The 15,870-nt window shown below is 39.9% G+C and overlaps 1 protein-coding gene across 3 annotated transcripts in view; it reads right to left on the reverse strand.

The window, feature by feature from the left end:
• The window catches only part of cpne4b (copine IVb), a 426,362-nt gene extending 413,039 nt beyond the window's left edge, over positions 1-13,323 (reverse strand). Inside the window, exon 1 of one of the 3 annotated variants that reach the window (XM_069911200.1) lies at positions 13,139-13,323. In XM_069911200.1, the coding sequence (XP_069767301.1) occupies position 13,139 (1 nt within the window). In that variant the 5' untranslated portion in view covers positions 13,140-13,323. Of the gene's footprint in view, positions 1-4,873; positions 5,009-13,138 lie in introns of those variants that run through there. The other 2 variants (XM_069911226.1, XM_069911210.1) reach the window with 2 other exon arrangements.
• Between the last annotated feature and the right edge of the window lie 2,547 nt (positions 13,324-15,870).

Genomic DNA, 15,870 nt, shown 5'->3' on the forward strand with positions numbered 1-15,870 from the left:
ATCACCAAGGCAGGCTAGACGAAGCAATGCTGCTAGTCCAGTCTAGCACCTCCAAATTAAATTAAACTCATGAACTGGCATCTTTAATATATATAAAAGTCAACCAAGAGAGAATGTTTATTAATTATTCCATTATACAATTGATTGCCCTCTGCATCTCGACACATGGCAATGTCTCAAATGTCAAAATCAGAACAATACTACAAGAACTAAAGGATCACATCTCATGTAGAAACAGACTTGGATGTTAAAGCCCCTTTCACACTTGCAAGTGATCCCAGGAATTAATGGCCAATCGGCTTTTAAAGTATCTAGTGTGAAAGCAAAATCAGCTCAAAGCCAGCATCAGATGATGTCATTGCATGCCGAGGACTGAAAGAAGCCTCATCCCCTAGTACAATCCCCAGCATCTGCAGACGCCAGCATTGCAGTCATTGCAATTGTAGAATGGGTAATTGCATTGTGGGATTGAAATGACTAAAGTTTTTGTGTGAGTGCAGGAATGTGAAGGAAGATTAAAACGAAGGTATAAATTTGCAGCGCGAGAGAGAGAGAGCAAAAAATGTGTTCTTTGGCTTGGCTTCGCGGACGAAGATTAATGAAGGGGTAATGTCCACGTTAGCTGCAGGCTGACAAGTCCGATGCGGGACAGGCAGACACGGTTGCAGCGGTTGCAAGGGAAAATTGGTTGGTTGGGGTTGGGTGTTGGGTTTTTCCTACTTTGTCTTTTGTCAATGAGGTGGGCTCTGCGGTCTTCTTCAAAGGATGTTGCTGCCCGCCGAACTGTGAGGCACCAAGATGCACGGTTGGAGGCGATATCAGCCCATTTGCGGTGGTCAATGTGGCAGGCACCAAGAGATTTCTTTAGGCAGTCCTTGTACCTCTTCTTTGGTGCACCTCTGTCTCGGTGGCCAGTGGAGACCTCGCCATATAACACGATCTTGGGAAGGCGATGGTCCTCCATTCTGGAGATGTGACCTACCTAGCGCAGTTGGATCTTCAGCAGCGTCGATTCGATGCTGTCGGCCTCTGCCATCTCGAGTACTTCGATGTTGGTGATGAAGTCGCTCCAATGAATGTTGAGGATGGAGCGGAGACAACGCTGGTGGAAGCGTTCTAGGAGCCGTAGGTGATGCCGGTAGAGGACCCATGATTATAATAACCGCCATATCCAAGGCATTTGGACCTAGCAAATTGATGACCAAAGACAATGCAAACTGAACTGTTGTACAGACTGTCATGAGCATATTAACACATTATTCCTAAAAGCTGTTGGCTACATGGAGAATAAATAGGACAGAATTGTCAGTGACTCTAAAGGGGAGGCAATCTTGTCTGGATATCTCTGCTCTCTCGATTGAACAGACTGGATTTGAGGTAATCTGCATACACACAGTAGTGGTGGAAAGCAGAATCAACATGCTCTCCAAGGAAGAATTGCCACTTGAAGGGTGTAAGCCAAATCTGGAAGTGGGGAAAAAAAAAGTTGAATGCATACCTGCTAACTGCAGAGAACTTCAAGCCAAAAATACTCAGCCAAAGCACACCATTAAAGCAACCTATTTGTGGCAGGAAAAAAAATCTACACCACAAATTACTTTTAATGTGCAAATCCATCAAGTTTAAGAGATAGGATATAAAGCTAGCTGACCATTGCTTTCTATTGATGCTGCCTGACCCAAGATGCTCCATATTAAGTTTGTTGTTCAATTTACTCAGTGCTGAAATTCACCCAACTTGCCTCTCACCCCCAGCTTCCTAAATGAACTAATTGATTTGTAGATTTAAAGTTAGGGATTTCCGTGGAAATTTAATAAGTAAATTGCAGGATTAAATAATTTAAGTATGTACCTATTCTTTCCATCAAACAATCTAGACTGAATAATTGATACAATGATGGTGAACAACATACCAAATCACCAAACCATCAATGTAATCATTTATATTGTTCATGTAAATTGCCAATTTTTAAACTTATTAGTTTTTCCTCATTTTTCTTTCAATTAAATTTCAACTCCAAATCACCCAATTTCTTTCAAAAGAAATCTCATGACATAAACTGGTTCATCATTCTATAGACTCCAAGATTACCAGCAATGCAGCTGCCCTGCCCTTCCTTGTCTCCCCACCTGACGCTTGGTTCGAGACCTGGAACCAAATTGTGCAGGAAATGTCTCATCAATAGGCCATATTGTAAAATACTTTGGCAAGATCTGGCCCATTGCTTCTTTTCCGATGAAATGGAACACACACCCTTTAAACTAGATATATAGCATTAGTGTACTCAGATAACAAAATTAGTTCATTATATAAAATTTACAATTCTATGAGTGTTTTTAAATCTTCTTTATCAGGCTGCCTCAAATGCTATTGATATGCAATTTATTTGATAAAGTAATGCACAAAATCAGTCTGTACACAGCAAGCTCTCACAGTTACCAATGCAATGGTGATCAAATATTTGTTTCGAGTTGCTGATCGAAGGTTAAATATGGCTGGGCAACTCGTGATAACTCACCATCTTTTTATCATGCCTTGGCATCCAACTTCAACAACAAACAAGCTCAGTGTTCCATTCTAATGAGTACACCATCAGTTCAGCATTTGCAATGCATCAGCCCATTTTTTAAAAATTACTGATGAGGAACTTGAACTCACAACCGTCTGATTTCAAGGCAAAAGTACTCACCTTGGAGCTACTGCTGACAAATAATATTGCTAGAGTTTCTGTGAAAGCTGTTCCAGCCAAATCAACTAGGAAAAGATTAAACCACACAAGCATACTGTTTGCAATTAATTTGCTTTCCCATCACAAAAACTAGACACAAACCTTTATGATACTTCAGCATAGAATGAGAAAATTACATTTTATTTTTGGTACATTCTTCTTCTTTGGCTTGGCTTCGCGGACGAAGATTTATGGAGGGGGTAAATGTCCACGTCAGCTGCAGGCTGACATTAATGATAAAGCATTGGATGAAAACTATATCATGTTTTAACATGGCATATTTTGACAAGGTATATACCTCACTACAATTCTCTCACGTTTGTTAAAGTTCCATCAAATATTTGTTTTGTATTCATCTCCTAAATGTACACGATTGTAGTTTTTTTCTCAAAAAAGTACCCATTCAGCTGCAGCAAGACAGGATAACAAGCTCACCATCATTAAACAAGTAACACTGACGTCCCAATGGCTTGCCTGGAAATTTACCATATTTTACTATTTAAAACACTCCCCTCCCCTCCCAATCAGCAGATTCACTATATTTCACTGTCCCAGTCTGGAGCACTGATATTATCGTGAATCATCAAAATAAGGTCAAAAGGAGTCAGCAAAGTACATTTTAGAAAAACCCTGGCATTGAAAGTGCTTTGTTCATAAACTGCGCAGTACATTATTTTGTGGTTAGTTTTACCACATTAATGAAAGGCTCTCCCTTAAATCTTTAAACTAGTGTGTATAAACCTTACACACACCATGTTAAAGATTTAAAAAACGTTCAGAACATTGAAATCCAGAATTCTAAATTCGTGCGATTAAAACTCAATTTTAAAAAAACTCAATCAATCAAGTCCCCCCCCAGACTGATACTTTCATGTGTGTTTATCGCTATTGTATCCATTTACCCATCTCGATTTATCTGTACTAATATTTTAGTTTGCATTCATTCGCTGAATCGCTTATTGACACATTGATCCACCTATGACTCCACCGAAGTCACAGAATACAGTCGCCGAGTTTATAAATATTATTTGCAAATTAATGCACGAATCTTTGATCAGTTACCACTGAAACATCAAGGATTTTTCTGCAATAAGATTGTTTGAATATCGTGCTAAAGTTTGCAAAGATGAGTAAGATGAATAAAACGTTAACTAAAGTATAGAATTGCATCAGGTTAACTTAAACAGTGCGCAATAAATTGTATTCATAATCACCATTCATCTGGCGTCAATCAATTGCCACCACGGTTTTTAAAGTTTCCGGACAGAAACAGCCAGGATCTCTCTTGTTTGCTCCAGATTTCAGAATCTGCAGTTTTGTATTTCTTTACGCTGCCCATCTGATAAAGTATATATGATTTCTAAGTATCCAGTCGGAGGAGTTTCTGTAATTAAGACCTTCAATGTGGCATTTTTAGCCATTTAAACCATGTTTTTTAAAAAAAAATCAGTCATTTCCACTCTATACTCACCCCAGTTCAAGCTCAGAACAGCAATACCACTCACTATCTCGCACTTCAAAAGAAAATTGACCAGGGCGTAAGCTTCGGGAGGCTAAAGTTTGCCCGTGTTCATTTTGTTCTATTTTATTTTGAAAACCCAGCAAAAAACCGAGAACGTTTTGATGAAATAGACAAACCTCAAGGACATGATCATCGTCCAATGTCCTGGCCCTCCACTTTTTGTGTGTGTGAATAGCAAAGCAGACTTTAAAAAGTGCCACCAAACATTCTATACCGGTGCCCATCGATCGTTTTAAAATGCTATCCAAGCTGGGTTTTCAGCATATGTTCTGGATTTGCCTCCTTCCAATCAGCTTCCTCCATTGGAAAGGGGAACCTCGTTGTTCTTACATTACCTTTTCAGAGTCCGGAGTGAATTTGGCATCACCGTGAGATGGGTTGCTTGCAACCTTATTTCGGATGTAGTTTAGGGAGAATTCTCCTTAAAACATTTCACAGCCATTTACAATTGATTCTTAAGTCAGTGAAAATAAAACCAGGTGATAAAAAGAAATGAGTGGCTAAATTCTGTAACATAACGCTTTGCACCATCCGGAACTCAAAGGGCATCGCTGTCATTAACTCGACAAAGTTATCACCGCAATTTGTGAAGCAAAAGAGGTGAAAAGAAAACGATAAATTACCTGCTTTGGAAAGAATCGGTCAAAGCCCTCTCGGTTCAAGTAAATGGCAATACACTTTTCTCCAATCTCCTCACGCTACTTCAGCAGTGGCGAGGTGTGTGGTTCGGACTCTGGATCCAGAGGTGGAAGATGCAATCCATGCTCGTCGCTGCGGTTGGGACGAAAAGGCTCTGGCGGATTGAACGCGCAGAGTTGACAGAGAGACACCACTCGGCGCTTTCTCAAGCTTTGCTTTTTAAAAAAAATCAGCCTTATTTCTTCAGAGGACAAGATATTACAAGATACAATACCAGCGCCCTCTGCAGCTCTGTCGCTGTTGAACCGACTGAAAATTCATCCACCCATTTCTTTTAAAAAAATACTAACGGGCTTAACAACACAAAACATTTTAATCGCTGGAGAAGTGACTTGGATAAGTGTGCCCATTGTTGCATTTAAATTGCACCTTGTGGAGCTTTCCCAGACAGCAGTGCAAGGATGGCCAGGTCAGCTTTCTCTGCCCAAGAAAAAGTGAACGATTTAAGACCAGGAAAATGTCTTTCCTCAGAAATGTAAGAACCTGTAGAATTTCTATAAGGACTCAGGCGCGGGGCTGCCCGGCTCCCTCTGGGCTGTCGCGCACACGCGTTGCCCCGCCAGCGCACAAAGGTGCCGGGACCCAAACGCACGGTAGGGATAAAAAACGATAAGACGTTATTTTGGAGAATGCAGTCACATTTGTAGGATATTAAAACATGCGAGCTTTATTGGCCATGAGAGACAGGCGATGCCAAAACCTTGAAACCGTTTAAAGTTGGCATTTGCACACGCCCTCAGTGCGCCCATGCCCTGAGCGCGGGGGGGGGGGGGGGGGGGGGGGGTGGGGGTGGACACAGGACCTTAGCACACTTGGGTTGCTAAAACTGCCAAGGAACATTGACGATAGTTAAGGAAACTCCAGGCACAGGAAAAGCCATTATCCCAAATGCAGAGGAGGCTTGAAGAGGAAGGCAATTCATTCCAGCTTCTATTTTATGCTCGGACATCAAGCGAGACTGTTTAAAACTTATTTTTAATTCTAGTAAGTTTATGTTGTATACACCACAATACACATAGGCACTGAAATTCTACTTGCTGCAGCAGAACAAATAAAAATAAATTAAAAAGACAATAAAAAATGAATCCATAATAAATATTCACAGTTAACATAGCTTAAGAAAAAAATGTGGCCTTACAATGGGCAAAATGTTGTTCTTGTGATGTCAGAGCAATTGGTGAATAGTTTAACAAGGGAGGATTCAAGAGTTTGAAAGCCATCTTGGAGCAAGTAGTACTGATCTTCAGGCTTTAAATCTTCTACCCAAAGGCAGAAGCAAGTGGTTGTGTCCAGGTTGATGATGATCTTTCCATCTTCTTAAGGCTGCTCTTCACACAAGTATCTTCAATGGATGGGAAGTCAAAGCCTATGATGGATTGTCCTGGTGAGGTTTATTACCTTCTGTGCTTCTGAACACTCTGATTATCAATGCAACCATTCGGTATACTTACCACAGGATACCTGTCGAAGTAGAGCATTCAATTATATACCAAATTTCTGAGAAAGTAAAGGACTTCTTCAGTTGCCTTGAGGTGCTGGTCTAGAAGAGGTCTTCTGATTCATAGATTCACAGGAACTTGAAGGCACTAACTCCCTCGACCTTTCATCAATGCACTCAGGTATGTGGTTCTCTTCTCCCCACCCTACCCCCATCCTAAAAATCAATGATAAGCCTTTGTGACATTGAGAGCAGATTGTCACTCTGGCACCACACAATCAGATTCTTAATCTCCATCCGTCTGGTAATGTGACCTATCATTCCCAATTTTTTGGCCAACAACCCTTACTTTAACCAGCAGTCCATATAAATTGTGTTGGTGCCAAACTCAGTTATGTAGTCAAAACTATAGAGGTAATAGAGCAGGGGACTACACACATAGCTTTGGGATGCCTGTGTGGATGGTCAGGGAGGAGGAAGTGATGTTGCCAATCTACACCAAAAGGAATCTGATGAGGAAGTCAAGGATCTAGTTACAGAGCAATGAACTTTATCTTTGAGGGACCAGAAGGAAGCTTGATTTTGACACCTCATCCAAAAAGCAACTTTACATCATACACACAACTGAACTAAAAGAATTAGCCTGGAGTTTTATTTTCAAGTGTGTGGATAAAATATTAATCCCATGGTTTTCTAACCGATGGCTGACAGATGAGGAAACTGATACTACTAAGCAGTTGATAGAAGAACTATTGGGATCTTCCTTAATATTGCTGCTCACTGCTCCATCGTCATCCAAAGTTATTGAAAAGCAGTGAAAAAAATCTGCAGAAGCTGTGATTTTAGTAAAAATGCTGGAGGAATTCAGGAGGTCTCACAGCATCCATAGGAGGTAAAAATATGTAACCAACCTTTCAAGATTTGAGCAAAAAGTAGTCAGGTACCTGAATAAAAGAAGGCTGTGGGAGTAGGAAAGAAAGGGCAAGGGAGCACAGGCCAATTGGCAAAAGGCCATAATCAGACATGGATAGAGGACAGAATAGGAAAGGTGAGAATTGATTGGGGGAGACATTGTGAATGCAGAACTGCAGTGTGAAATAGAAAGTGTTCACAATCACTACTCCAGAGACAACGTCTCTGCTTTATTTTGGGTCTGTAGAGCCGGGTGTCTCTCAGTCCAAAGATGCACCGGAGGTCCAGAATCCTCACTCTTTCGTACAGTCCTGCACTCAACATCACCACACCTTCATTTAGTCTCTTCCAATTGGAATTTCAATACCTGACAACCTTTCTCTTTTCCCTTCCATCCCTGCAAATACCACTTAGTCCCTCCCTCATCATACATCGCATGTTATGTTAATAAAGCAGTCTCATCCTTAGGGGTGTCCAAGTTAATATTCATGTCTTTATTAAGCAAGCACTTAATGGTAACTATGGGGTAACCCTAGGTCACTGTGCCAGTCCGAACCAGATTCCTTCATCCTTGAAGTTTCTGATAAGAAAGGTGCCCACTAGTTAGTGCTATTTTCAAGCTCTAATCTACATATTTCACATTCCATCACCCTTCGCAGAGCGGTGCTGGTTTAATCATCTTCATCCATTTTTCACAGTCCATCCTTTTTTCTTTTTACCATGTATCTTTGATTAAACTATATCAAATCCTGCTGCTATTTGATTGCGTGCCTAAAATTCATTAGGTTCGCCCTTTGGTGCCCAAATTGAATCAATATAAATTTGGCTATTGATAAACATCCCAAGGAACTCCTTCTTACTTTTCTAAATCCCTATTACCTTCTCCCGTTCAAATGCCAAGGTGAAGGGTATGGCCAATTGAATGATTGCACAGGTGCTTTTCCAATTGGGAGGAAGAATTGGTCCAAGGATGCTGCCTCCACAGAACCACCATAGATCAGCTCAAGGTACATTCAAGGCTGAGTGGTTCCCTCCCCTCTGTCATGTCTTGTAGTTGTAGCTTTCCTAGGTCCTTTGTGAACTGTCTTCCTTGTCTTGAAATGCAGGCTGTGTGATTCCCTAACACAGCTCAGAATGCCGGCGGAATCCGGACATCCTTCCTCTTCAGAGCAGGGAACATCAAGGACAGAGATTTACAGGACTGGTTACCCCAAGCCTCTCTATCCTGATTCAAAGCCATCATGCACCTCATTTCTTGGCTGTCTTTACCCCACCCCAATGGAGGTGGAACCATCTGTGCTATCAGACGTCCAGAAGCAAATGCATAGCAATTGCTCTTGTTTTAACTCTTCTATTTTACCCATTCTACCCAAGGATTTGTATCCCCATATCCTATCTCAATCATCTGTCTAAGGTCCTCTACCTGTACTATTTTCGGATCATTGGGTGGTATAGGGTTTCACCTTGAGCATTACTGCGAAGGTACTCTCAGTTGGATTAGTCTTTGATCCTTCTACAATTATTCTAAAACAACATGCCAACATGTCCTTTTGACTGATGTTATACCCATTCTAAATTTCTCCCATTTACCTCTTTTGAGTAGGTTTTTTTGGGTAGTCCACCATACAACACTCCAATAGGGGCAGAATCTATTAAGACATATTTCTCTTGAACACTATATCATCTCTGACTCTCGATCTTTCCACATTTTATTAAACTCAAGCATCGAACCTCATCACCTGCGGTTTAGAACTGTCAGGAATGGTAATGGTGAACTTTACTGGCCCTGAGGGCTTGGCTTCTAATGGTGTATGGCATTTTAACAATCTTTTCCCCGATCCCCCCTCTCACTGATGAGGTGATACCACTTCCTTAAGCTTTTCAAAATATCTTTGATGCAATGGTGACCACTGAAGCTCCATATCCTCTTTCATCAACTCTGAGGTTGGCTGTGTAGTCCACCATGTGTGGGGTGAAGGAACTTGTGTACTGGATTAGGCCAAGAAAGCTTCTTAGTTCCTTTATGTCCTTTGGGTATTCCATTTCAGCAATGGCTGTTACTTTCTCTGGGCTTGGCCTGACCCCATCAGGTGTGTCCACCATTTTGAAGAATGGTTCAAAATGTTCAAGAATGGTCAGTGGTTCATAATGTGAAAAATTATTTTTCACATTATGAACCACTGACCAAAATACACACAAACATTTCCCTCTTGAATATACAGTGTCATTTTCTCCCCCTTTCCCTCCCTCCTTCACCCCCTTCCCACTCAACATTCAACATATGATACATTAAACAATGTCATCACACAATGAAAATAAACAAGAAATTTGTGTCATCTACTTTTACATACTGGGTCAGTTCATTTCTCCTTCTGTCATTTTAGGTGGTGGAGGTTCATGGTAGGACTTCTCTCTTGTGTTCCATGTACGGTTGGCACTCCTCCACCTTAACGATGCATTTGTCTGCATAGAGTTTGATGCCGGCTCCACTTGTTCTTTCCATGGCTTCATGTATTTGAAGATCATGAATTTTTCCCGTCTCTACCAAAGATCTGGAGGTCATCTGCGATGCAGATAGTGCCCTTGCATCCCCTGTAGGTCTCATCTGTCTTTTGCTGGAAGATGTCTTAGCTCACCTTGAGGCCAAAAGCTAGTCACAGGAGCTTGTTCCAGCCAAATAGAGTATTGAATGTTGTGAACAGTGTCAATTCTTTATCCAGTTTCACGTTCCAATACCCATTCTTTGCGTCTAGTTTGCCAAAGATTTTGGATCCTGCTAGTTCAAAAGTGATGTCTTCCAGCATTGGCATTGGATAGTGACCTCTTTTGATTGCTTGGTTTAGGTCTTTGGGGTCCAGACATATCCTCAGGTGACCATTCGGTTTTTCCTTTATTACAATGGAGTTCACCCAGTTGGTTGGCTCCACCATTTTCACTATCACTCATTTTTCTTCCATTTCTTTGACCTCCTGCTCTAGCCTTTGTTTCAGCTCTATAGGCACCTTCCGTGGAGCATGGATTATTGGTTTGGATTCTGGATTTATGGTTATGTGGTATTCGAAATTTCCAAAGCACTCGACTGTGACATCAAAGCATTCTGGATACATGTCCTTGGGATCGGCCTTGTTTGTGATCGAAGGATATTGCTCAAGCAGGATGTTGCTATTAATCCTCTTGGTCATTTTCTTCTCCATTCTCATTGTTTACAAAAATTAGTTGTAATTCCTGACAACTATTCAAGGCTAGGATTGCTGGTCTGTCGGTGTCAACCATGAAGAATGTGCATCTGATGCTCTTTTCTTTATGCCTGCCTTTTATTTGGGCTTTTCTTAGTTGTTTAATCATGGGGGCCACCATAGGCAGTGAGCATGACATTTACGGCTTCAAGTGTGCCTTCCTTCAGGTACCCCCTTTTCCATATTCTTGGGGAACATCTGACGGTACAGTCTGCTTTGTGTCCCAATGTTCGTCCAACTTGATTTTAAAGTTGAATATTGTCAATTTGTTTCCAATGTTTTTCCACATGGATCATGGTGTGCAATTCACTTTTTCCTCCCTTCCCTTTCTTGGATGTCTCATGGAGGAGTATTGTTTCGATGTCGAATGTCAGTGTGTCGGAGTCACTACTGTTGCTTCTCTTGGTGGTGTACTTTCCTTCTGTATTCTGGTTTTCTCTCTCTCGCTTTTCGTGCCAGACCTACACATCTTTTCCCAGTGATTGATCTTCCCACAGGTCCTGCACTTAAACTAGACACGGGGTTTTTTTTGCGGTCATCAAAGGGGTGTAGTCTGCTGCACCTCCTACAGTTTTCAGATGTCTGCAGCTTTCTGTGTGTGCACCTTATGGCATTGATCTACATGTTGGCCTGCACAGAGAGGGATTGCATTTGCCTCCTAGTGGCCTCAAAGGCCCTAGCTGTGTCTACACCATCTGCTAGTTTCAAGCTGTCTTTTCCCATGAGAGCTTTCTGCCTTTCAGGATGAGCACTTCCCCAGATTAGTTGGTCGACTATTCCCTCCTCTATTTCTTAGAACTTGCATTTCGCAGAAATATTATTTAGCCTTGTTAGGAAATTATCTACTGACTCGTCAGGTTCTTGTTTTAATCCCTGGAATTCATTTTGCTTTATTCCATGGTTGGATCACAGTTCCAGATGAGAGGAAAATTTTTCAAATATTCTTTCTGGCTTATTTTCTTCCTCTTCAGCCAGCTCCCAGCTATTAAACAGGTCTAGTCCTTGCTCCCCCATCCAAAGGAGGATGTAACTGACCTTCTCCTCTGGTGTAGCTGCCTTGAGGAAACTTTTGAATGCCAAGTTGCACTTGAACTTTTTGAAAGCCTCTATGATGTCGCCAGCTTCCCCGGCCATTACTGGGTGCAATGCTGCTGCGGCCATCTTTTTCAGCACTGGTCATCAGATAATGGTGCTTTTTCTTTGTTTCCTTCTCTGTGTTTATTTCAATTTTTTTCTATATGGTGTTGGTTTTGATTGATCCCACTGCTGCCACCATGTTGTGTCCGGGAAGTCTTAATAAACACTAAAAAGGCTTGCAAGTTTACAGCACATTTCTTTACTCACATCAGGCTACTGGGGCATGTATGGATAGAATGTCACTCATTGCACATGCACCACTCTCAAATGTGATATGGCTCTTAGTGTTAGTGCTCATACTCTCGCATAAAATAGTCCCAGGTTTCCTCAATACAGAACAGAAATCTAAAATTGTTATCAGAGCACAGAGGCCAGGAAAAAAAATCCATAAAACCATTGTACAACAAGGACGAACTATTTCCAATGACTGAATGGTTGAGCATGACGGAGCAGAGGTTTCAGATGATTGACAAGACAATCAGAAATTAGTAACTTGCTATGAACATCAGACCAAAAGAAATAGAAAGGCCACACAAGGCTCTCAAGTCTCAGTGGGCATTATTTAATGGCTGATCCTCTGCATCGTCTAATACCCTGTGAAAGGTTGCCATTTGTCATGTTGGGTGGTGAAGGCATTTTTTTTTTTCAACAGATGCTCTTAAAAGCTAAGTTATGCAAGGAGAAAATAAATTGTCGCCATATTGTGAGCAATTACCTCAGCTTCAGTGAAGCACATTTAATCCTGACCTCCAGTGCTAGCTTTGGAATATTCATGTTCCTCTTGTGACTACATGGTTTCCTTCCACAACATGAGCGCAAGTTGGATATTAAATGGACTCTATAAATGACCCCTAGTGTAGGCAAGGGGGATAATCAAGGGAAGAAGGGGGAAGAGAGATTTTAAAATGTGTAGAATTGGTGAAAATAGAAGTTAAAGCTAAAGTTCATTATCATCTGTCTGACTGCACATATTCAGCCTGACAAAGCATTTCTCTGGACCGCAGTGCATACTCATAATACATTTCTCACAGCACATAATGCACAAAATAATAAAATCAATATGTATAAATATTCAGATTACTTCAGCTTCATTAAGAGACCCAAGGTTAACAAGTTAAACAAGACAGTCTGCAAATGTGGTTGTAATGCAATGCACAAAAGTCCTGGAGAAACTCGGCAGGTTATACAGATCTATCAGAAGTAAAAGGTAACCGTTCTTTTAAAAGTTTATAAATAATGAGGTGTGGGGGGCGTGGCAAGATGGCGTAGGGAACAGACGTGCCTTCCAGACCTCTCCTGACTCTGATTTATTGTTTTGTCTTTAAGTGCCCGTTAAAGTTCTTTTAAAAGTTTATAAATAATAAGGTGTTGGATTAATGCCTAATGGTTTATATGGGAAAAAAAGGTAAAAGAAAATATCAACAGACTGTTAAAAAACTACATTTTCCGAAATTGTCTGAGCCTACTTGTTTACAAGAAGCCAGGTCTCAACGTAGAATGGATCCAGAGGAGGACGTGCAGAGTTCGTCATTGAAGCTTCGTTTTAAGCCGGTGAGGCTCTCTGAAGGTCGCACTCAACAGCTTTCAGAACAAGGGGCTGGACGGGTGCCAGTGTTTCGCACGGTGGCCACTGCAGGTGTTGTTGCTGAGGCTTTGACAGTTGAATCAGCTGGGGCGCCACCAGCTGGAGAGTTAAAGAGTTGTCATTCGACTGCTATAGTGGTGGTGCTGCAAAATGCATCTTCAATTACAACCGTTTTTCCAGACATCGATTCAGTGAAGATGATTAAAGAGATTTGGCTTAAAGATAACCCTGATTTTCAGTCTCCTGGCATTGCTGGGGGGACTTTGAGAGGGATTTTTATACGAAGTCAAACTGCTAGAAAAGATACTAAATTAAGGGAAGGGACAGAAGATCCCGTGGTCTCTAAGGAACAGCAAGACCCCATTATGCCTGAATCTACTTCTGTTGAAATGTTTGTTAAGGATCTTGAAGATATATTCCGTATCGAGTCACTTAGCTAATTTTGTGAACCTGTTTATTTCCAAGATTAATGCGATGGCGGAAGTCATTAATGGAGCTTTTAAGCTTGAAACCATTGAAAGATTTGAAATGTGTGATCAAGGTTTAGTCGATGCACAGGATCAACTGCAAGATGAAAATAGAATAATTGAAACATTGCAGATCCAAAATAAAAATTTAGCAAAAAAGGTTGATTATTTGGAGAATCAATCTAGTCGGAACAATGTGAAAATTGTTGGTTTGCCAGAAGGCATAGAAGGACCAGATTCAAGAAATTTTTTTACTCAATGGATTCCACGAGTGTTAGGACAGGATAAATTCCCTGAAGGTTTAATACTGGAACGTGCTTAGAGTTTTAAGAAGAAAATCTTTTTCAGGACAGAATCCAAGATCTGTTTTGATCCGTTGTTTAAACTATTGTGACAGAGAGACAATTTTACATACGGCTATTAGAAATGCCCAGCAAAATAGATCTCCTTTGATGGTTCAGAATAATCCTGTTTTCTTCTATCAAGATTTGAGTCAAGAAATTATGTTTCAACGACGCGAATTTAATTCTGTGAAAGAACGGTTGTGGAAAAAAAGACATAAGGGAACATTCAGGTATTCTGCAGTACTGAAGATTTTTTAGGATGGAAATTAGCCAAAGTTCTTTGACAATCCTAAAGAGGTTATGGACTTTGCTCAGTCTCAACCAATCATGCAGTTTCAGGAACGATGTAGTCCTTCAAGATCTCCAAAGAGAGTAGAGATGTAAGGTGGGATCCAGTTTTTTTTTATATATAAAAGAAATGGAAGCAATGGTGACCGAAATGGTAACGTTAATTTAAAAAAAATCTTTTATCTTTTTTTTTGAGAAGAGTTTAAATAGTTTAAATAATGATGATAGTTTAATGAAATGGGAGTTGGGAGAGGGAACTGGGTGGGCACTAGTTTCCAGAAGTCATCAGCTACCTGTGAGTTATCTCACACCCAATATTTTGGGGGAGTTACCGCTTTGGGCAGTTTAAACAGGAGGAGGTAGTTGTGACCTCCTACCTGTTTTTTTTTCTTTTTAATTTTTGGGTTAAGAAGTGAAGGTTTTTTTTATTATTTTTTTTAAATAAATAATTTTTTTTTAAAACTGTTTTCTGATTGTAATTGAGGGAATTAGGTGGGGTTTTTTTTCTTTTTTTCTCTTTTTTTGGGGTTTTTTTTTTCTCTTTTTTTTAAGAGGATGATGTCACAGAAGATAATAAGTCAAAAATTGAGGATGTTGAATTAGATGAAGAGGAAGATGAGGGGAAAGGTGATAAGAAGAAAAAGAAGAAAATTAAGTACAAATACATTGAGGGAGAAGAGTTTAATAAAATTAAGTTAATTTCGATAGAGAATTTTGAAGATGTTATAAATGAAGAATATGGAGAATTTTATAACAGTTTGAACTTTTTTCTTTTTTATATAAGGGGAGGGGAAGGGAATAAAAAGTTTATCTGATTGTTTTTCTAAGGGATGTTTTTGTTCTCTCGATGAATTATAAAGGAAACTTGGTATTAATGGAAATTCTGTATTTATGTATTATTAATTATGATTTTTTTGAATAACAGATATGTGGTTGATACATGATTTTAATATTTGAACTTAGTTTTAAAGTGGATTTCATTTGTTAAATACATGTATTATGTTTGATTTAAATATATGTTTAAGGGTATTATTTTAGTATTGATATTTTTTTTGTTGTAATTTTTTTGTGGTTAAGTTTTATCCTTTTTTTGTAAGTGGGGTTTTTTCTATTTTATTTACAATATTGTTAATTAATTCTTCACTCTTTATTTTGGGGGGAGGGTTGGACTAATTTTAAATTAGATGATTAATGTTGTGTTATAATTATGGGGGGGTTAATTTGTGTAGTTTAATGATGTAGTATTCTAATTTTTATTATCTTATTTTTTATTATTTCTTTAAATGTAATTTTTATTTTATTCATGTCATAAAATTTTAAATAAAGTTTTAAAAAAAAGTAAAAGGTAACCAACATTTCAGGTCAGAGTCATTCATCAAGGTACCATCAAAAAGCAGGCAGACACCTGAATAAAAGGTGAGGGTGGAGGAGAGGACAAAGGAAGGGGCAGGAGAAGGAACACAGGCTATCAGGGATAGGTCATGGGTTGATATGGGTGTGATGGTCGAAGAGAA

Source organism: Narcine bancroftii, chromosome 1 (assembly GCF_036971445.1).
Source record: "Narcine bancroftii isolate sNarBan1 chromosome 1, sNarBan1.hap1, whole genome shotgun sequence".
In the NCBI taxonomy this organism is placed as follows: Eukaryota; Metazoa; Chordata; class Chondrichthyes; order Torpediniformes; family Narcinidae; genus Narcine; species Narcine bancroftii.